At 35.6% G+C, this 23451-nt stretch overlaps 2 protein-coding genes across 2 annotated transcripts; both read left to right on the top strand.

Annotated features, from left to right (window-relative positions):
* The first annotated feature begins 1977 nt into the window (after positions 1–1977).
* Positions 1978–2898, top strand: LOC142149682 (olfactory receptor 5B12-like). Its single transcript, XM_075204996.1, has one exon. The coding sequence runs from the start codon at positions 1978–1980 to the stop codon at positions 2896–2898; it is 921 nt and encodes a 306-aa protein (XP_075061097.1).
* Positions 2899–19033: 16135 nt separating this feature from the next.
* On the top strand, positions 19034–19990 carry LOC142150396 (olfactory receptor 5AR1-like). The gene has a single exon (XM_075205592.1). It carries the CDS (start codon positions 19034–19036, stop codon positions 19988–19990), a length of 957 nt encoding a protein of 318 aa, XP_075061693.1.
* The last annotated feature ends 3461 nt before the right edge of the window (positions 19991–23451 follow it).

Below are 23451 nucleotides of genomic sequence, written 5' to 3'. Positions count from 1 at the left end.
ATGTTCTACCTAATTTGTCAATTACTCTGATTTTGAAACAGAATCATTGCACTGAGAATATTGGGGCGTTATCAACTGTTCTTTGAATTACACAATACAAGCAGGGGAGCGCATTTTATCTTGTCCTCTTAATAGGTCTTTGATACAGTTCAACATCTACATTCTACCAATGGAGATGATGTGTTGTGTGTGATATAGTTACATGAAATTACATGAAGGAGAATAATTAGAAAAAATATATATTTTATCTACACATGCGAACAAGTTTCAGGAGAAGGGAAATTGCATTGCCTACAATAGTTTTTGGTTAGTTCAGGCAAAATAAACTTTGAGTTTTACTGTAGCCTCCCCATTTTTCATCATGTATGGCATATCATACTGCACTGAGAATTGGACATAAGTCCAACTGAAACACGTAAAATGTGCTTTGCTTCACTGTAGGTGTTTTTTATTTACTTTAAACTTTAAGCAGCAAATACAAGGCAGTTATTATTAACAAGTTGATGATGATTTTGGTTACCAAATTGTTCCTTTTAAGTTCTGCAGGTTTAATCTTCTGAGTGCTGAGTTTTCAGTTTAGCCTTAAATAAGTGACAGAACTTGACTGGCACATTTTTAGTGGGAGAGCATTTTAGAGTCGGATGTGATACAGTAGCGTCAGTGAAAAGTGCAGAGAGTAGGCAGCTCTATGAGCACTAAAGAAGGCATTATGTGAGCAAAATAACTTAGTTTCTTATCCTGGAATTAATGGGGGGAGGGGAGCAATAGTGTGACCAGAAGCAGACACAGAACAAGAGAAAGAATAGATGACAAATACAGCAGCATTTTGTGAGGATTGTAGGGTGCAAAATGAGGAGCCAGAAGACCAAGTAGAAGAAAAAGACCATAGACAACGCCGGACAAAATTTTTGTATACGGTATTTTAGTGGTTTTAGAATTCAGCAACATACGAAAGCCCATATCTTACTAATGTTTTGAAGGAGGAGGCAAAATGATTATGAGATTATTTTGGATTTATGGTGTGAAGGCTAATACTAAGGCTATATATTGATTTTAATGTTTCTGTGACAGGATGGGTTAATGAAATTTCCTGTAACAGATTTACGAGGCATAAACCAAAAAGCATCATAGCTTTAGGAATGAAAACTAGCAGTGCATTCATATTTAAAAATGTTTCCAGTGTATCCTAATCATATTCATTTTATACTACACAATTATTTGTAATTGGTGAAGACTCAGAAGTATTGTGAGCAGATCAAGACAGAGCAAGAAAGGAGCCACATAATGGACAGAGGATGTGTCTGGACTGTCATCATGTCTCATCCTTGGGAGTCAAGTGTGTGTTTGCCAAAACCTGAGGCTATATGAATAATTATTTTTTTGTTTATGCTAAATAGAGATGATCAATGTACTGATATTTTACAGAAAAAAGCTGAATTTATTGCATTATAATTAATTTGTACCTATTGGTCTGCAAAGCAAATCCTGGTTTAAACTCAATTGCTTGTGTGTGGAGCCTGTAATTAGTTAACTTATACATGTTGATCTATGTGGCTACTTTGCATATAGTTTCTGTAGGGACCTTTCCTCTTTCTGCCCACAAGGTTGCAAAGGCTCAAGGAGAAGGTCTTCAAAGTTAATCAGGAGATTTTTTTTCTACAAGGGTATTGCTGAGATTAATGGCATCTCTTAATTGGCTATCTTTTATATTTGTCTACTATGTTTTTATTATTAATAACAATTAACTTAGAACTATACTGATAGTTGATTTTTGGGTCAGTCTTTTCACTCCTCTGAGCACATACCATGACCTAGAGAAAATCCTCCCTAGACAGGTCATGGTGTTTCATGTAAGTGAAGTGTTTTCCTTTCTTTATGTGCTACATTGCATTTTTTTTGTTTGCTTTAGACTTGTAAACTAGAGATGTATTTTTTTATTTTACCAATAGAGAGAAAGAAACCAACGAATGATGGACAATGGATAATACGACACAAGTTAGAGTGTTTGTATTTTCTGGACTTACAGACAATGAAAAACTTGTCCCATTCCTCTTCATATTCTTCTTGCTTGTTTACATGGTGACTATAGTTGGCAATGTTGGTTTGATGTCTGTTGTCAGTAAGACCACCAAACTCCACACTCCAATGTACTATTTCCTGAGTTACCTTTCCATGGTGGACCTCTGCTACTCCTCAGTGATAACACCTAAGATGCTTTTTGATATTTTGTCCAAGATAAAATCCATTTCATTTAATGGTTGTGCTTTACAGTTCTTCTTCTTTGCTGCCCTAGTAGTTATTGAGGCTCTTATACTCTCAAACATGTCATATGATCGATACATTGCTATCTGCCATCCTCTCTCTTATGTCTCAATAATGACAAAGAAAAAATGTCTGTGTCTGGTACTCCTTGCTTCATTTTTTGGCTTCTTACAGTCATCCGTGCAGACCAGCTGTGTATTCAGTCTACAATTTTGTGGATCAAATGTTATAGACCACTTCTATTGTGACATCCCTCCATTGCTCACATTGTCCTGCTCTACTCTCCCATGTGACAAGTTAACTGTTTTCTTCACATGCTTGTGTGGTATTGGTTCTATGATGACAATCCTGATCTCATACACTCTAATTGTTTCTTCCATTTTACGGATCAAATCTGCTGAGGGCAGGCAGAAAGCATTCAGTACGTGTTCTTCACATCTCATGTGTGTTTCCATCTTCTATGGGACAGTTTTTTTTATTTACTTACGTTCTTCTAACAGTGCATTTGAGAAACGAGACAAGGTGGTCTCTGTCTTCTACACAGTAGTGATTCCAATGTTGAATCCACTTATATACAGTCTAAGGAACCAAGAGGTGAAAAGGGTCATTGTGGAAGCCGTGCAGAAATGTCATTGAGTTAGACATAAAGTTCACTAGTCCACATGAGCTGCCATGAAAATATTGTAACGCAGCAATCCATTTATATCTATTCCATAGGTGTGGTTGCCTGATGACAACATATAAAGACATACTGCTTTCATTGAATATGTTTTCCACTTCAATTAATAGATCATGATGAGATGTTGATCAAAACTGCCTTTGCTCTTTCCCACATGTGCAGCAGTTTAGGTCCAGTTTGGTCTAACATCCAATTTGCTACATGTACAGGCAGATGTAGTACAATATGCAGTGATATACTGTATGTCGATACACATCAAACGTTATCTGGAACAGGGTAACATTTTGCAATCTTCTAGAACACTGTTTTCCCAACTCCAGTCTTCAGGGACCCCTAACAGTGCTGGTTTTCCACGTACCACCTGTGGATCTTTCAAAATGTGTCAGTTAGTAATGAATACACCTGTGCTCCAGCAAAGAGATATGAAAAACATGCACTGTTAGGGGTCCATGAGGACTGGAGTTGGGAATGACTGTTCTAGAGCATCAGTAACCTAATAGAGTGCATATTAGTAATACAAGTAACAAAAATATTCTGCAAAAGAGGAGCTATGAGGTTATGTGTGATAAAATGTTTTGTAAGAAAATGCTAATAATATTCATATTCTGCAGAGCTGAAAGTGATATTGTAAACTTGTCCCAGTCACCCTTTATAATTAATGAAATGCGCTAACGCCAAAACTAATTTTAAAGGCTAGCATTTGGCTATTATGTTGTACTAGATGTGCACTTTATTAAAACATTTATAATGTTTATATTCAGAAACAAAATCATACTAGCTGCTAGATGCCATAATCAAAGCTTATCACAATAATACACCCTATCTATGGTTATGTATATTGTCGAAGTCGTATAATTGGATGAACGAAAGTATATTGGTTAATATTGTTTTGGCGTGCGATTGCGATCCGTACGCCACGTAACACAGATCCGTACAGATACGTAACACGTGGCATGGTGCGATCACATGGTAAAACACACGCACACACTCACATTACAACATTTAGTTATTTATATAATTCATATTCATATTGGTTCCGTTACACTGTAATTTATGAGCAGATAGTATTTGGTTTATTGTTAGTCTATATATATTATGATTATATGTACACTTCAGTGATATTCAAGGTTCAGGTTATAGGAAAGGTATCATGCCTAGTATCATATTAAAACCCTATTCATCAGCAGCTGTCCGGTTCCATCGCCGAAGAGATAGCATATTGCATACTCTAGTTATTGATGTTAGGGAATAAACCTTTGTATGATGCTGGCTATGAAATGCTAATTGTAACTGGAGCATTGGCGGGAAGAAAGGAGCTCATCCCCTGGAGAGACGACCCCCACCTTTGGATTCCTTAGATTGAATCAGCCTATGACCTGTTTAGCCTGGACCCATCTGATGTCTGGACCTATAGAAGCAAGCCATGTCATTTGCATTGTTCTCTGTAACACTGACTGTGTATACATTATCATAGCTGCGCACCCAGTCGTCAGTCTTCACTGACTGCAGTATTCTAACCGATCTACTGTCCACTGGGTCCCATGGGTGCGCTGCGAGCGCATGCGATATCAGCGGTATGTATTTATCTTTTGGTATTGACTGTACTGTACTGTATCATAATATAATAATGTATTGAATTGTTGACTTTTTACATCTGCTAAAATAAATCACTTTGTGTGTTAGAAACACAATACAATCGCTTGGGCAATGCTTATTTGAAAATGATAGAATTACTTTAATAATATCAACGCTGCCTGTGTGAATAACACACACATATTAGTATAGATATCAAATATTCATCTGCCGTCAGCATTTTAATTGTCCCATCATAATGCAGCAAGAGACAATTTTGAAAAATTCTCATCTAAATGAGCTATTAGACTGTGGTCCTGGTCCTAAACCTGCACCAACATATACTGAGAGCTCCAATGATGGGAACCATATGTATTCCCACGATCATCACAAAGTGATTTTAAAACCAGAGTAAGCCAAGCCACACCCATTATCTGCACAACCACACCCAAGATCTACTTTAGACAATCACAACATAATCAACCAATCTCTCATTTTATTAAGACACTCTCAGATTCCAAAAGTCCACTTCTCTTTTGGAGTCCAACAAACTGCCCTATTCTACCAATATTGGGACAGTTGTAATAGTAAATCACTTTGATATCACAATATGACTCAAATCTAACCCTCAATGCTGGAAGTACCAAAACAGATATGAGGGAGAGGTGTGAATTTCCACCAATTACCCTACAAATGTTTTTGCTTATCTCTGTGAACATATTTAAAAATAAATATTACTCAAATTTGAAATAATAGCATGATAAAATCAATGCAACCATATACTCAGGAGGTGGCCATCATTGTTTTATTTTTGAGGAAGTTAGTATTAGCTTTAAATACATTATTCTTTTGACAGATTGTGACTATTGAAGTGCAGTCAATTCCACAATAGAGAGAAACTGATAATACTGATTGTATCATGCTTCACCAATCTAGTAAAGGTATCAATACCAGGATAAGATCTTAATGGACTTAGATCACTTTTAAGATGTGGAGGTCTTGATGTTGGAATAAGTTTAAATTTATTTCAATTCAATATTTCAGTTAAATTTAAATTTTAAATGCAAATGTTTTTAAAGTCATTAAAAAGTCATTAAAAGTCATTAAACACAGTAGTACGGCATGATTATTAGGATCTTATTATCTATATATAGATTGTCTATGTATTTCTCACTAAAAATGTTCTGCGACTTTTTAAGCAATACGCATTTTTTTTTCCTTTAAATTGTGCATATTATTGGCTATAAGTATACTGTACTCTCATTACAATACCATTGGCTAAGGACACAATAGTGTCTCTTCCAGTGCTCTGGAACTGTATGGGACATCTGAGACTGTATGGGAGAATGTGCCACCTAGAGGCTCACTAACAGACAAAAGGACATGGCATAAACGACTATCTGGAGGGGGGGTCTGGCCCTCAGGGCCTTCATGCTCTCTTAGAATGTGTGCAGACCCTGGTACCTTGTGAAGGGGGAAACATCTATGTACCTCTTTCGTGGCTTCCCTTTGCACAAGCACTGTTGGATACCCTGGAACATGTACTCAGACAATGTGTGCCTTGAGCAACCTATTAGTACTTTATGGACTATCCCGGCAGTCATACTTATGGGGCAATCCAGGAGGGCTGGCACCTTATGAACAGTATTAAGGATGCTTTTGGCTTGCAAGGAGCTGCATTAAGTTGAAAAGGGAGAAGATGTTGGTCCAGGACGGTCACAGACTGATTCACAGTCTTGAGGAAGAGAATTAAACACACCACTCTTTCTCCCCTTCTCCCCTATATGTGTATGTCTTTCAATACAGCTTCAGTCCTGTGTTACCCCTCCCTTACCCTCCTTCTCCTTCACCACCATACTGCGTGATCTTTGTTGAAAATGTTGTTTTGTTTAAGTGATGAATGAATAGTGCAGTACATGATGTACACTGTACAATGTCATATCGTATGCCGTATGTCTTGTATTGTGCTATATAGTATGACTGGTTTATGTATCATGCTGTATTGTGTTTTGGCTGCTCTGCACTTTAGAGCACTTGAATGTAATGTTCTTATGCCTGCTTTTATATATACCTAATGCAAATAAAGTATATATTTTACAATCAAAAAATATGTGGATGAGAAAAATACAAAATATTAGTGTGGTTAAAATAGTTTATTGTCACAAATTAAGACTGCCCTAAATACAGATATTTTCCATCATTGCTTTATGTGGGGCAGGGTTATTCATTTGGTTTAACTATATTCTTTAAGATTATGCAACCATAAATTATAGACTTATGTAGAAAAAGCAACATTTATACATCAGGTTGAGCAGAAGGCATCAGGGGGTAAATGTATCAAGCTGCGAGTTTCCGGCGGGTTTGAAAAGTGGAGATGTTGTCTATAGCAACCAATCAGATTATAGCTATAATTTATTTAGAACATTCTACAAAATGACAGCTAGAATCTGATAGGTTGCTATAGGCAACATCTCCCCTTTTCAAACCCGCCGGAAACTCGCAGCTTGATAAATTTACCTCCAGGTCTGGTTCCACTACCAGAATATGCAATGACCTTTATGAATTACACTACTTGGGCACATTGGATCTACATGTTTTTTACACAATGCTATAGTAATGCACTTTGCAGAAATGTACAGACTTGACTCTGTAAGCAAATTCACATTTTGTTGAGGGTTTTTTTGTCAAAAGGTAAAACTAAAAAATGAAGATCAATATATGAAAACATCTAGACACTGTCTGAAGTTAAACATTCTGAGTCATTTCAAATTGGTCAACATTAAGTCATCCTTGTCCTACAGTGTACTGCCTATTAAACCAACATGTTTTTACCAGGAGAAGATTATACATTTATTTACCTTCATCTGGGTTCACCCTCCTCTTGCCCATTTTTCATTAATAAAAACACTCTAAGCTATATTTATGTTCATTTTTACACTTTGTTTTAAATTAAATCATTAAATCATGTTCTGTCTTACTACACAATTCACAATGCATGGATATTTTATGGGTTATGAAGCTGACATAAAACCTTGTTCAAACTTTACAAGGGGATGCACAGAATAACATTTTCACAATAAATAATCTAAGTAAATTTAGAATATTGTTCATTTTTGCTTTTTGTTAAAGTTTTTAATTATAAAATTGTCATTCAAAATTGCATATCACTTTTGGCTCATTTTTTGGGGGGGAGTTACATTAGTTTAAATAAAACATTAAAAAGACAGCTTTCTTAAGTCCCTCCACTGTTGAAGTTGGATAATGGAGCATTTTGTTCCAATGGATTGGGTATGAAATGTCTACATTCATAATGTCTACATTCAAAATGCTGACAAGCTAACGTCTACATGAACACTATGGGCTAGATTTACTAAGCTGCGGGTTTGAAAAAGTGGGGATGTTGCCTATAGCAACCAATCAGATTCTAGCTTTCATTTACTTAGTACCTTCTACAAAATGAAAGCTAGAATCTGATTGGTTGCTATGGGCAACATCCCCACTTTTTCAAACCCGCAGCTTAGTACATCTAGCCCTATGTCTACAATCATTTTGGTTAAAATGTCAACATAAATTATGCCAACAAGAACAAAATGTCTTCATTGACAAAATATCAACAATAAATACCTTGACAGGTACACCATTTAAACAAATCAAACTGTCGACATCCAAAAAGTTAGGAGGTAGAAAATGTTTACAAATTAAAATGTCAATTATTTAAATAGAGATATTATGATATGTTACCTACTATAACGATCACAGGTGTAAATATAGAATGTCTCTAACTGAAAAGGCTAGAGTTTATTCTATACAATTATATGATCTTTTTATTTTATATGTACCTGTTATGTTCATTAGATATAATCTGTATTATAAATCACATCCTCTTTACTGTATTTAAATAATATAATACATTTTTGCACGCAAAGAACAAAATCTTTATTATTTTATTATTATAATAATATATTCACTTATATAGCTTAGAATATCAGTTAAGTGAATTTTATAATCCTATATTCTTTTTTAATTAATATTGTACAGTAATCGTGTTTTTGTGTGTTCTGGAACCATATAGCATTATAAAATATTTTTTATATTATATTGATTGTTGTGAATTTTTTTTACTTATATTACAAGTGTTGTAAGCTATTTATTATTATCAATATAAGCAAAAATCAATAATAAGGCCTTGTTTCATAACAATTACCTTATGCGCAGGTGTATTCATCACTGGTAGACACATTTTTAAACTTCAACATGTGTTGGTGAATATTTCAATTGTGAAAATGATCATCATTTGAAAAAGAAAAGTTTCTTATCATAAACATTAAACAACATATTTTTACAATGATAGACAATAAAAGAAGCTCCACCCATTGTACACATGTTTTTTATACTCACTTCTTGCTGTGTAGAGGAAGGTAAAGCTCACATTCTTCTTCGTAATGATATCTATCTATCTATCTATCTATCTATCTATCTATCTATCTATCTATCTATCTAACTATCTATTTATCTTTCTATCTCATATCTCATATCTATCTATCTCTCTATCTATCTAATATCTATCTGTCTGTCTATCTATCTATCTATCTCATATCTCTATCTATTTTCTATCTATCTACCTTTCTATCTCATATCTATCTATCTATCTATCTATCTATCTATCTATCTATCTATCTGGCTATCTATCTATCTATCTATCTATCTATCTATCTATCTATCTATCTATCTATCTATCTATCTCATATCTCTATCTATTTCCTATCTATCTACCTTTCTATATATCTCATATCTATCTATCTACTATCTACCTTTCTATCTATCGCATATCTATCTATCTATCTGACTATCTATCTATCTATCTATCTATCTATCTATCTATCTCTCTATTTGACTATCTACCTATCTATCTCTCTATCTATCTATCTATCTATCTATCTATCTATCTATCTATCTATCTATCTATCTATCTATCTATCTATCTATTTATATATCTATCTATCTGACTGACTATCTATCTATCTATCTATCTATCTATCTATCTATCTATCTATCTATCTATCTATCTATCTATCTATCTATTACAAATCCCAGGGTATTGTTGATTAGATTGTAAAAGATCATGGTAAAAAAATATAGATTTTTTTTGTTTACTCTGTAATTATAAGGGTCGAATAGTGGACATAGCTTTTTGAGATTTTAGCAAGGCATTTGAAACATTATGTCTTAATAAAATAATTTGCCATATTTTTAGGATAAAGGACACTCATTGGAATTGGAGGAAGATTTAAAGGCAACATAACAAAGATCTTTCTTTTTACCTAAAGGGTGGCAGATCCATGGAAAAGTCTCCCAGCAGTTGTGGTGGCGTCTCATATAATAAAGTTATTCTAGAATGCATGGGATAAATACATGGCTTCTTACATCTAAATATAAAAAAAGACAGGAACAAGTCAAAAAAGACAAATAAAATAGACAGTAAGGGCTAGATTTACAAGAATCGAGTTTAAAATCGCCACACACCACCAGCGGTTTAGTGGTCCAAACCACCTTATTTACTATATTTTGGTTTGAGGCTGCACTTTAAAATGACTGGCGATGTGTTGCGGATTGAAAAAGCTAAACCACCGGTGGTTTGGTTAAAACCGCCATCCAAAAGAAAGGATAGGACAGTTTTAATACCTGCTTCTGAATGGCTTCATAGTTCAAACAGGCTGTTTGAACTATTTTACCACTCAAAACATAAGAGTAAGCACCATAGACATTTAAATTTTTCTGGGCAATCATTATTTATTGATTAAGGGGCAAAATGAATTAAATATTAAATTATGAGGGGGAAAAAGAAATTCATTATATTAAGGGGATAAAAGTATTTAATTATTATATTATTCGGGCGCTATGTAATGCCAAATTGTGCAACATAAATAATTATATCCACCATTAACACTCAGTTGATATTATTATATATTCACATTTAATGCTATAATAGTTTTCCTTAAAAAAAAATCTAAAAAAACAAAAAATCTCCCCACAAGTTAATATTAAATTCATTTCGCCCCTTAAACAATAAATAATGATTGCACAAATAATTTAAATGTCATTAGTGCTTTCCCTTATGTTCTGACTGGCAAAATAGCTGAAACAGCATGTTTAAGCAATCTCACCATGTCACGACTAGTATAGCGTACCTGCTATCGTTGGCACTACTCGGAGGAAGGTGCGGAGTCTAACGTGCCCCTGGTGTTCACCAGGGACCCCCGCAAGGAGGTATGGGCTTAGCTGCAGGAAACACGCAGGTCTCGGTCCTTCCACGAGTCAGATAGCGAAGTACGAGAGGAATGTCAGACAGGCCGGGTCGGCAACGGTGCGGGCAATGCAGGTACACAAGGAGAATCCGAAGGGGTAGTGAGTCAAGCCGGGTCGATAACGTTCTGACAGCGAGGTACAAAAGGGAGATCCAAAAGGGTAGTAAAGGCAATCCGGGTCACAATGGTCACAGGCAAACGGCAATAAACTGGAGGAAGGAAAGGGTCAGGAAACAGATAATCACAGGAACACTGGAACGCTGGAGGACAGGAAAGGACCTGAAACTCTGGCACAGGAAGTGGGGTCAGAGAGGCTAAAATAGTGCTGCTAGCCAATGCCCTCAGCACTAGTAGTGCTGTCATACTCCAGCGCCGTAGCGCTAGTCATTCCTTAGCGCCGTAGCGCTATCTTCATGCAGCGTCCCGTTGCCTAGCAACGGGAACGCTTTCAAGTCAGTAGCTGGCCGGCCGGCGGAAGGGGAAGTGACGCGTCTGGTTGCTAGGCAACCAGACGTGCTATGCAGACGGGCGGGCGGGCGCCAAGCGGCGCCTGACACACCACTCACAACCACCTCTTTCATTTTGGCCATTTGGATGGCTGTTTTGTGGCGGTTTTGAAAACCCCCAGCTTATTAATGTGGTGGTTTGTATGTTCATCATTGTTACAATCGGGATGGTTGTTCACTTAGTGTTGGTTTTGAAAAATCTCAATTCTGTCTGTTTTAATGACGGTTTGGGCTTTAGAGAATCCAGCAGTTTCAAAACCGCAGGAAAACTAGCCAAAACCAGTGGTTTGAGCAGACCACCCTTAAGTAAAATTAGCCCTAATGCAGAAAAAAATTATGGTTCACCTTTTGGGTATGTTCTTAACATTTCAGTGATCATTTTAACATGCCATTACCTCAAGTTTCAGTAGGATTTTTAATTAAATATGTTCATGGGTGACCACGCCAATACCAAACCGGGATATACAAAGCCTATAGATACAAAAGATATATATTAAAGCCTTCCAGTCTCATGCCTAAACTCCCATCGGTCGGCTACCTCTCTTTCTTATCCCTTCTTCCCTTCTCCCCCTTCCTCGACTCCGTCTCCGTTTCTCCCGTCTCTCCGTCTCATCCATGTGTCTGTCTGTCTTCCCCTCCCTTTAGATTGTTCGCTCCTTTGAGCAGGGCTCTCCTACCTTCTGTTTCCATCACTTTTAACTGCGCTCTCCAGCTACTCAGCTCACCTCCTCTCAGTCCCTCTGCCCTCTGTCTCCTCTCGCTTCTCTCCGCTCCCCTCAGTGACTCTCAACCTGTCATCCGTGCCCACCCTCTTGGGCCATAGTTACCTGCCTATACTCACTTTTCCCCTCCCTCCCTCTCTTTCATGCTGTGCCTGAGCCCCAAGAGTTATAGTGCTTACTGTTACTTGTACTGTGCTGTTTCACCTTGTACTGTACCATTGTTTGTCCTTGTACGGCGCTACGGACACTTTGTGGCGCCCTATAAATAAAAATTAATAATAATAATAATAATAATACAAACCTATAAATGGGGTAATTTCTCCCCCCTTTATTTCCGACCATGGCCTTATCTGTGAGGAGTTTGTATGTTCTCCCCGTGTTTGCGTGGGTTTCCTCCGGGTGCTCTGGTTTCCTCCCACACTCCTAAAACATACTGGTAGGTTAATTGGCTGAAAACAAATTGACCCTAGTCTGTGTCTGTCTGTCTGTCTGCCTGTCTGTGTGTGTGTCTGTGTGTGAGTCACCACCTGATCTCATATTGCCCTTATAATTAACATCATATTTAAAATAAGTACCAATTAAATTTTTTTTATACTCTGGAATAGATCATTTTGAATCAAAAAATTTGTGCCAGAGTGTAAGTTTAATGTTGTCTGTATTTGTAATAGTGTTTTTTCTATATTTGTAGTAGGTAAAGAACATGTACTTAGTGTGTCATTTGATGCTGTGAAAGGGGCCACACAGCAATTTTCTCCATGCAAAAAAAGGATTTAAGTGTGTATGGATATTAAGGAGTTGCTGATCAGAAATTATTCTATATTTTCAATGATATGTCTTGGGGACCTTCCAGATGCACTTTATAAGAAAATTAGCATATTTGGGTACATTGCTAACAGCGTAATAAAAACACACAAAAGTACCACATGTAGTAAAGAAAACTCCACTTTTGTGCATGATTAATTTAAGTAATAAACTAGGCTATACCAAACAGTACTTTCGGAGAAAATGGAAACATTGTAACTAATGCTGGCAGTGGTTCAACAGTATTATTGGGCTGTACCTGACGTAGTAGCCGTATAGGGTTATTAGACTGGACTTGATGTAGTAGTCCTACAGTATTATTAACCTGGACCTGATGTAGTGGTCCTATAGGGTTATTAGATTGGACTTGATGAAGTAGTCCTACAGTATTATTAGGCTGGACTTGGTGTAGTAGTCCTTCAGTATTATTAGGCTGGACTTGCTTTAGCAGTCCTATAGTATTATTAGGCTGGATTTGATGTACTGGTCCTACAGGGTTAATACAGTGGTCCTACATAGATAGTAGTTTGGGCTTGATGTAGTGTTCTACCACGTTAGTAGGATGGACTTTATTTATTGGCCCTATAAGGTTAGTAAGGTGGGCCTAATGTAGTGGCCCTACAGAATTATTAGCCTAGACTCGATGTAGTAGTCCTACAGTATTGGACTTAATTTATTGGTCTTACTGAGTTAATAGACCGGACTTGATGTGATGTTATTACTGTTTGCAGGTGCCGATTGATCAGGGGCAGTTCCAAAAACCAGAAATACACTTGTAAATTTGCTTGGTAGACAATTAGATGCTTTTGCATTTCTATAATTTAACTTTATTAGAATTTATCTGACTGGTGCAAGTTGGACCATGAAAGAAAATGTCTGATTGGTTACTATGGTTTTAGTGTAGATTTGCACAATCTTAATTAATAACAATGTTGACACAAGCATACACAATCCATAACATAAGTAAAGTAATAAAACAAATAGAATTTTAGCAGTATTGATTAATTCAGGGATAAATAAATCCACCAAATACAGGAACATTTATTGGTTTGATTCCAATTTACTATAATTAGTGATATGTGCTCTGGGGCAGAAGCTTATTGTACTCCTGGGTCACTGAGTTTAATATAAAGAAGAATTATCAGCCTCAGCAGTGAGAAGCCCTGTGGATCCCGTATGTCAGACATTTATATGCAGACAGATCAGAGACCAATATACTTCTCTTACCAAAGGTATCAATTTATTTATCATTTTATACAAATACAAGAAACTGATGACTGAAATACAGGGGCATTACTAGAACCAGGACCCCAGGCCTGAGACCCAAGCTTGGTTGTCCTGGTCATTTTTAAATGGATTTTACTATTATTACGGGAATTATTATATTACTACATTTGAGTTACTGAACAATTTTGAGAACACAAAATTATAGAATAATTTATTAAAAATAGATAAAGTCTTATCGAGATGCTTTTATTATCTGTAAATACAGAGCTCGCAGTTCAAAGTCGTGTGAAGCCCAGAAAAAGTTTTACAAAGAATAATAAAGTCTAAACTACTCCATTATCATAACAGGTGTTAACTGACAATGAAACGCTAATATCTTATTATATAATTTTGCTATAGGCTATAACAGATGAACGTATTAGCATATTGTCTATTAATTGGATTAATCCTTATACATACATTGTAACCATGTAAAATACAGCGCAAACTCTTTACCAATAAAATTCACACAATTATACATCTTTTGTCTAAAGTGTTACTAAGAAACAACTCTACTAATAAGAATCTCATAACCTTGTGGGACAGTCTAAATTTCAAGGCTGTTACTGCAGAGAACCCACACTAAACTAAATCTTGCAATGATTAAACACTTTGAAAGACAAATTATTTTTCTGACATAAGCAACAAAACTTCCATTTTGTGTTATATAAACAATCTTATCCCTACTGAAATCGAATGTTACATTGTCTGTGAAGGTGACACATTGCATCATGTGGCAAATATCACTATATCCCATGTCTGGTACATGATGCTATAATGTAAACACAGAAAGATACAATGATTAACTAAAGTTCATTTATAACATTCGCAGCTACAGCTCCTCATGTTTTTTGCAGATGTTCAAAGTGATGATTCATCATCAATAGTTGATAGCTGAATCATCAATAAAACTTTCTGCTGAGAGTTCTTCTAAGGTTGAAGAGTAAAGACATGTTTTTTTCCTACATGGAGCGATATTTAGATACTAGTAATTTTCATGAGAACACATCATCATCATCATCACCATTTATTTATATAGCGCCACTAATTCCACAGCGCTGTACAGAGAACTCACTCACATCAGTCCCCGCCCCATTGAGGCTTACAGTCTATATTCCCTAATATACACACACATACACACAGACTAGGGTCAATTTGTTAGCAACCAATTTACCTACCAGTATGTTTTTGGAGTGTGGGAGGAAACCGGAGCACCCGGAGGAAACCTACGCAAACACGGGGAGAATATACAAACTCCTCACATATAAGGTCATGGTCGGGAATTGAACCCATGACCCCAGTGCGGTAAGGCAGAAGTGCTAACCACTACACCACTGTGCTGCCCACATTGATTTTTCCCTCTAGAAATCTTGGGTGGGAGTAAAGAATAAGAGAAAGAAATTGTTTTTTTGTCTATATTTTGCTTCAGTAAAAATTGTATCTTCTAATTTATAACCCTTAATTTCGATTAAGAATATGTTTTCTCCTTTAGTGCCTCCTGTGTTCTCTCCCAAGATTACGAGGTGGATATGTAAAAAAACCTTTAGAAAGATGAGCTAATTGAGCATTTTCTTTTATTAATCTTTTAGTTCCACTTTCACATCATGAGTATTCTAAAACGGAAGCAATGTAATGAAGTGAATTATCGATGTTCTGTATGTATCATATTTTGTCGTAGGATTTCCTTTTCCCATTTGAAGAGCTTCCCATTATAATAATCTCTTCTATCTCCCTGAAATTTATTTTGCCATCTATGATATTTTTTTCTGCTCAATTTAGTCTTAGTTTATATTTTCAAACATTTTGTAAAGCCTCAATACCATCAAGTTATATTGATCTAAGCTCTAAGCACAATGACTTACTGGTTAGCACTTCTGCCTCACAGCACTAGGGTCATGAGTTCAATTCCCGAGCAGGGCCTTATCTGTGAGGAGTTTGTATGTTCTCTCCGTGTTGTGTGAATTTCTTCCCACACTCCTAAAACATACTAGTAGGTTAATTGGCTGCTATCAAAATTGACCTTAGCCTCTCTCGGTCTATGTGTGTGTGAATGTTAGGGAGTTTAGACTATAAGCTCCAATGGGGCACGGACTGATTTGAGTTCTCTGTACAGCGCTGCGGAATTAGTGGTGCTATATAAAAAGCTGATGATGAAAATGAATGTGTCATTTAATTAGAATGGTTATAAGTTTTTTAGAGAATTTTGGAAGTTCAAATTCTCACTCTGTCTTCAAACTTTCATATATTCATTTTCAGGTATTTTCAGATATTAATAACATCAAGGAGAAAAACATGAAAGTGAGACGAGTTTTATATCTGTGTTCCCTACTGCCAAATGTTTGCAGACAATTATTGACTGAGGCATAAACCTACTTACACACCTACTGCTAAAAGTCAATTTGGTGGACTTCAAGTTTCAATGAAAGTGATAATAAATACTTTATAAATGTTCCTTCTAATAGAACATTCAGTCAAACAAACAGGTGCCTTTCTGATGAAAGCCAACAAATCTTGGTCCAATCATTGTATTTGTAAACCAAATACTTTGTGTTAAAGAGTAATATTAAAAACCATGTGGAGGATGTTGCTACTGAATAAAGGACAAGTTTGTCCAGTAATAAGATTGTCACTGGGTCTCTAGTGATGGGGAATTAGATTTTGTAGAAACAATCTCCTGAGATTCATTTATCACACAACTTATTTCAATGGTGCAACAAAGTCCTACTTGGAAGATCTATAGAGGTGAATATCTATAGAAAACTGAATGACATGTCACCAAATTTTAATGTATAACAGGTATTCCTCAATAATGATATATCGTTACTGCCTCGCAGATCTTCTCATTTGGACTTGACATAGTTCTGTTAAAAATAATGTATCGCAAATTAAGCAGAACCGATAACTTTAATACATTACATTACATAATTGAGGCACTGACTATTGAGTACACTTAACAAAGTGAGAAACATAAATGAATATTTATAATAAACGAACACACTTTTATGTACACTTGTTCAAAATATCATCACAAAGCATGACAAAGAATGTGAGAAATTGCTTTGGAGCAATTAAATGACCCCTCACGCAGGAGGATCAAAGTTCTTAAATGCTATAAAGCCAACAATCTTGATAGAATCAGGTAAAGTTTTGGCTACATTACTGACCACATTCATCTACCCTTACCAGTCAGAGTTCATCCCCAGGAGGCAAGCTATGGACTATATAAAATTGCTCTAAACATAATATAGGACCAAGGGGTAGATTTATTACACCTTATAAAAAGAATAAGTAGAGGTGTTGCCTGTAGCAGCCAGTCAGATTTTGGCTGTTATTTATGTAATACATTCTATAAGATGATAGCTAGAATCTGATTGGCTGCTACAGGCTACACCTCCACCTTTCCTTTTGAGCAGGTTTGATATATCTACCATTATATACCATATGGTATATGTACCAGTTCTGGATATTGAACAATTATTTGACATGGTGGGGTGAAAGTTCCTGGAATTGAATGTAGAATAAATTATCATTTGTCAAATCTTTGAAGGTCCTTTATTCTCACTTGACAGCCTATATAAACATGTAAAGAGACAAAGAGAACCAATAAGATGACGGTGTTTGCAGAGGAATTTGAACTGGCCGATAGGAGAAGTTGGGCGCAGTGAGTGAATTTCTTACAAAATGTGTATCGCTATGCCTAGGTTAGCAGAGCAATTCAAATGCTTTATTTTAGCTTGTGGAACAAGGTTTCTTACATAATATAAAGAAACGAGAGGTTGTATTTTACCGACATTCCTTGCTGTGTGGAAGGGAACACTGCTATAATTTCTATACAAGAACCTGCACTTTGCACTAACTCAGAGCTGGCAGAGATTGAATCGTGTTCCATAAAGATGTCATTTTTACCTTCCAGTTACACTTCAAAGGAAAAGAGCATTTTTAGGTCATTGCAAAATTTAAATGAAAGCTTTAAACACATATAAAAGCCACGTGTATTAAAGCACAGTCTCAATATCCCCTCACTCCTTATAACTAACAGAAAAACAAAATAAATTATTAAACTAAACTGTATTTTAGGAGAAAAATGTAAAATTTCTAATTTAATGTCAGGGCAGTTATAAGACGATGGCACCTTGATGTGACAGTCAGACATTTTCACAGCATGTCTCTTGAGAGAACCTCTAAGTTGCAAGGCATGTTCTGAGAGTGGAGAGTGGACGTGCAGCCCAAAATGCATTAGCACATACATTTTATTGTAGAGGTTGGCTGCATTTTTTATTTTGCCTTGGCTTGAATTTTGAGCCTGCACCTGTGTTATCTGTTGTGACCAATAACCTGTGCCTGACCTGTGCCTGCTGTGTCTTCTTCCAGTTGTTCCTTAGTCTGCCCTGTGACATCTGCTGCCTACTAAAGCTAGTCTTGGGGACACCACCGGTGAAAATCTCATTGCAAAAGCCCATAACTTCCTTGCAACGGTTACTCAAAATGACCGGATGCTCATTAGATTTTGCACCTTAGGTAAGCCATAGCTAGATGGTAGCTGTAAAGTCTCTCTAGTTGTAGATGACTTGTGAGATGAAAAGTATTTGAATGTTGATGCAATAGATTAAAGTAATGCAACATGACTATGTATTGTAGCTTATTCTGTTTAATCGAAGAATGTATTATTAAAGACAAGGTAAATTGATTATATATATATATATATATATATATATATATATATATATATATATATATATATATATATATATTGATGACACACTGTGGTGAAGTTCATGCCCCTATACACAATCACATATTGCAGAGTGTATTGTGCATTTCTTTCTTTTTACTGCATTGCAAATTTTGAAACTTTCTTTAACATCGAAAATATTTGAAATTTTAAATAAATATTTATTTCAGCACTACAGAGAGATCTCAATGGACGTCATAAACAAAACACAAGTGACAGTGTTTGTGTTTTCTGGACTTACTGACAACAGAGAACTTGCTCAATTCCTCTTCATATTCTTCTTACATGTTTACTTGGTGACCATAGTGGGAAACATCGGCATGATGACTGTTGTCCATAACACCTCCAACCTCCACACTCCGATGTACTTCTTCCTGAGTTACCTCTCTCTGGTGGACCTTCTCTACTCATCAGTTATTACTCCCAAAATGTTGTCTGACCTTTTGTCCATGAGGAAGACCATCACATTTGATGGATGTGCCCTTCAGTTCTTCTTCTTTGCTTCTCTGGCATGTACTGAGGTTTTTCTTCTCTCAAACATGTCGTATGACCGATTTGTTGCTATATGTCACCCCCTCCATTATGTCTCTATAATGACTAAGAAAAATTGTTGCCATCTGGTTGTCTTGGCTTTCACAATTGGCTTCCTACAGTCACCCATGCAGACCAGCTGTATATTTACACTCCAGTTCTGTGGTTCAAACCTTATAGACCACTTCTATTGTGACATACCTCCACTGATCAAGCTGTCCTGCTCAGATAGTTTCCCCTGTGCCATAGTAACTGTTATCTTCATAGGTTCTTGTGGCTTAGGTTCATTGACTACTATCCTGATCTCATATACTTTCATAATTTCTTCCATTCTACGGATGAAATCTGCTGAGGGCAGACAGAAAGCCTTCAGTACATGCTCTTCCCATCTCTTGTGTGTCACCATCTTCTATGTGTCCGTTTTCTTTACTTATCTACGCTCTCCCTCCAATGTCTTAGAAAAACAAGACAAGATAGCTGCTGTTTTCTACTCAGTATTGACACCAATGCTGAATCCACTTATATACAGCCTGAGGAACCAAGAGGTGAAAAGAGTCATGAAAGAAGCAATGTACAATGTTACTGTTAGATGTAGATTTAATGTCATTCATTAGAGATAGAAATGGGAGTCAATAAACCATGTTAAACTAATATATATATCATCATCCTCATCTATTTTGTTTATATGGCACTACTAATTCTACAGCGCTGTACAGAGAACTCCCCACATCAGTCCCTGCCTCATTAAAGCTTACAATCTAAATACCTTAACATACACACAGACTGAGAGAGACTAAGGGCAATTAAAAGCAGCATATTAGTCTACTAGTATGTTTTTGGAGTTTGGGAGGAAACCAGAGCACCAGGTAAGTTCATTCTATACAATTATATGATTTTTTTATTTTCTATGCACTTGTTATGTTCATTAGATATAATCTGTATTATAAATCGCATCCTCTTTACTGTATTTAAATAATAGAATACTTATTTGAACGATAAGAATCCATACTTTATTATTTTTTTTATTATAAGAATGTATTTGCTTGTACAGCTTAGAATATTAGTTAAGTGAATTTTATACTCCTTTATTCTTTTTTAATTAATAGTGTACAGTAATCTTGTTTTTGTGCGTACTGTAACCATCTAGCATTATAAAATATTTTTATATTATATTGATTGTTGTGACATATTTTTATTAAGATTACAAGTGTTGTAAGCTATTTATTATTATCAATATGAACACAAATTTTAAACTTCAACATGTGTTGGTAAACATTTCAATTGTGATAATGATCATCTTTTGAAAGCATTCACTGTAAATTTTTAAGACTCACAAGTTTCATATCATAAACATTAACCAACATATGTTTACAATGATAGACAATAAAATAAGCTCCACCCATTGTATTTTTTATACTGACTTCTTGCTGTGTAGAGGAAATTAAAGCTCACATTCTTCTTCGTAATGATATCTATCTATCTATCTATCTATCTATCTATCTATCTATCTATCTATCTATCTATATACTGTATCTATCACTATCTGTTTCCTATCTATCTACCTTTCTATCTTATATATATCTCTCTATCTATCTATCTATCTATCTATCTATCTATCTATCTATCTATCTATCTATCTATATATCTATATACTGTATCTATCACTATCTATTTCCTATCTATCTACCTTTCTATCTTATATCTATCTCTCTATCTATCTATCTATCTATCTATCTATCTATCTATCTATCTATCTATCTATCTATCTATCTATCTATATACTGTATCTATCACTATCTATTTCCTATCTATCTACCTTTCTATCTTATATCTATCTATCTATCTATCTATCTATCTATCTATCTATCTATCTATCTATATATCTATATACTGTATCTATCACTATCTGTTTCCTATCTATCTACCTTTCTATCTTATATATATCTCTCTATCTATCTATCTATCTATCTATCTATCTATCTATCTATCTATCTATCTATATATCTATATACTGTATCTATCACTATCTATTTCCTATCTATCTACCTTTCTATCTTATATCTATCTCTCTATCTATCTATCTATCTATCTATCTATCTATCTATCTATCTATCTATCTATATACTGTATCTATCACTATCTATTTCCTATCTATCTACCTTTCTATCTTATATCTATCTATCTATCTATCTATCTATCTATCTATCTATCTATCTATCTATCTATATATCTATATACTGTATCTATCACTATCTATTTCCTATCTATCTACCTTTCTATCTTATATCTATCTATCTATCTATCTATCTATCTATCTATCTATCTATCTATCTATCTATCTATCTATATATCTATATACTGTATCTATCACTATCTATTTCCTATCTATCTACCTTTCTATCTTATATCTATCTATCTATCTATCTATATATCTATATACTGTATCTATCACTATCTATTTCCAATCTATCTACCTTTCTATATTATATCTATCTCTCTATCTATCTCTCTATCTATCTATCTATCTACTGTATCTATCACTATCTATTTCCTATCTATCTACCTTTCTATCTTATATCTATCTCTCTATCTATCTATCTATCTATCTATCTATCTATCTATCTATCTATCTATCTATCTATCGTTACAAGTTCCAGCGTGTTTTTTTGTTTACTCTGTAATTATAAGGGTCGAATAGTGGACATAGCTTTTTGAGATTTTAGCAAGGCATTTGAAACATTATGTCTCAATAAAATAATTTGCAAGATTTTTAGGATAAAGGACACTCATTGGAATTGGAGGAAGATTTAAAGGCAACATAATAAAGATCTTTCTTTTTACCTAAAGGGTGGCAGATCCATGGAAAAGTCTCCCAGCAGTTGTGGTGGCGTCTCATATAATAAAGTAATTCTAGAATGCATGGGATAAATACATGGCTTCTTACATCTAAATATAATAAAACAGCAACGAGACAAAAATGACAAATAAAAAAGACACTAAGGGCTAGATTTACTAAGAATCGAGTTTGGTGACGGTTTGAAGTCGACACCCCTCGCCGGCGGTTTTGTGGTCCAATTTATTATAGGGCGGGTTGAGGCCTCAATTTAAAATGAAAGGCGATGTGGCTCAAACAGCAGTTTGAGCAATCTTTGTCACTCGCAACCACCTTTTTCATTTTTCCCATTTGGATGGCTGTTTACAGGGCCACCTTAACTACTTTATGGGCCCCCCGGGCAATGCAGTGTACCGGGCCCCTAAAAAAAAAAAAAAAAAAAAATATATATATATATATATATATATATATATTTTTATATATATATAAATAGTGTGTGTGTGTGTTTAAAAAAAATATATATGTATGTAAAAAAAAACGTGATTATATATATAGGGGCCCCCTTAACTTACCTTAATTCCGATCCTCTTGTTTTTTCCGCGCCGCTCAGTCTCTTCTGCCGTCTTCCGCGCTGTAGTTGCAGTGAATGCTGGGCGTGACATCATGCCCAGCATTCACTGCGAGCACAGCACGGAAGAGGGGACCAGGGAGGGAGCTGGATCACCGCTGATGTGACCGCAAGGTAAGTATTTAAAAAAAAATATATTTTTTTTTTTTGGGGGGGGGGATTCGGACGGGCCCCCCTTGCTTGCAGGGCCCCCGAGCACCTGCCCATCATGCCCAATGGAAGAGACGGCCCTTGCTGTTTGGAGGCGGTTTTGAAGACCCCAGCTTAGTAAATCTGGTGGTCTATATGTTCACCATTGTTAAAATCGGGATGGCGGTTTGTAAAGTGTTGGTTTTGAAAAATGTCAATTCTGGCTGTTTTAATGGTGGTTTGGGCTTTAGCAAATCCAGTAATTTTAAAACCGCCCGGAAAATAGACAAAAACCGGTGGTTTGAGCAAACCACCCATTAGTAAATCTATGGTTCACCTTTTGGGTATATTCTCAACATTTCACAGATCATTTTAACATGCCATTAGCTCAAGTTTCAGTAGGATTTTTTTTAGATATTTTCATGGGTGACCACGGCAATACCACCCTGGGATATAGAAACCTATAAATGGGGTAATTTCCCTCC

This window comes from Mixophyes fleayi, chromosome 4, assembly GCF_038048845.1.
Source record: "Mixophyes fleayi isolate aMixFle1 chromosome 4, aMixFle1.hap1, whole genome shotgun sequence".
Lineage (NCBI taxonomy): Eukaryota > Metazoa > Chordata > Amphibia > Anura > Limnodynastidae > Mixophyes > Mixophyes fleayi.
The sequence above is the reverse complement of the archived record's forward strand: the minus strand, read 5'-3'. Positions and strand labels throughout refer to the sequence as shown.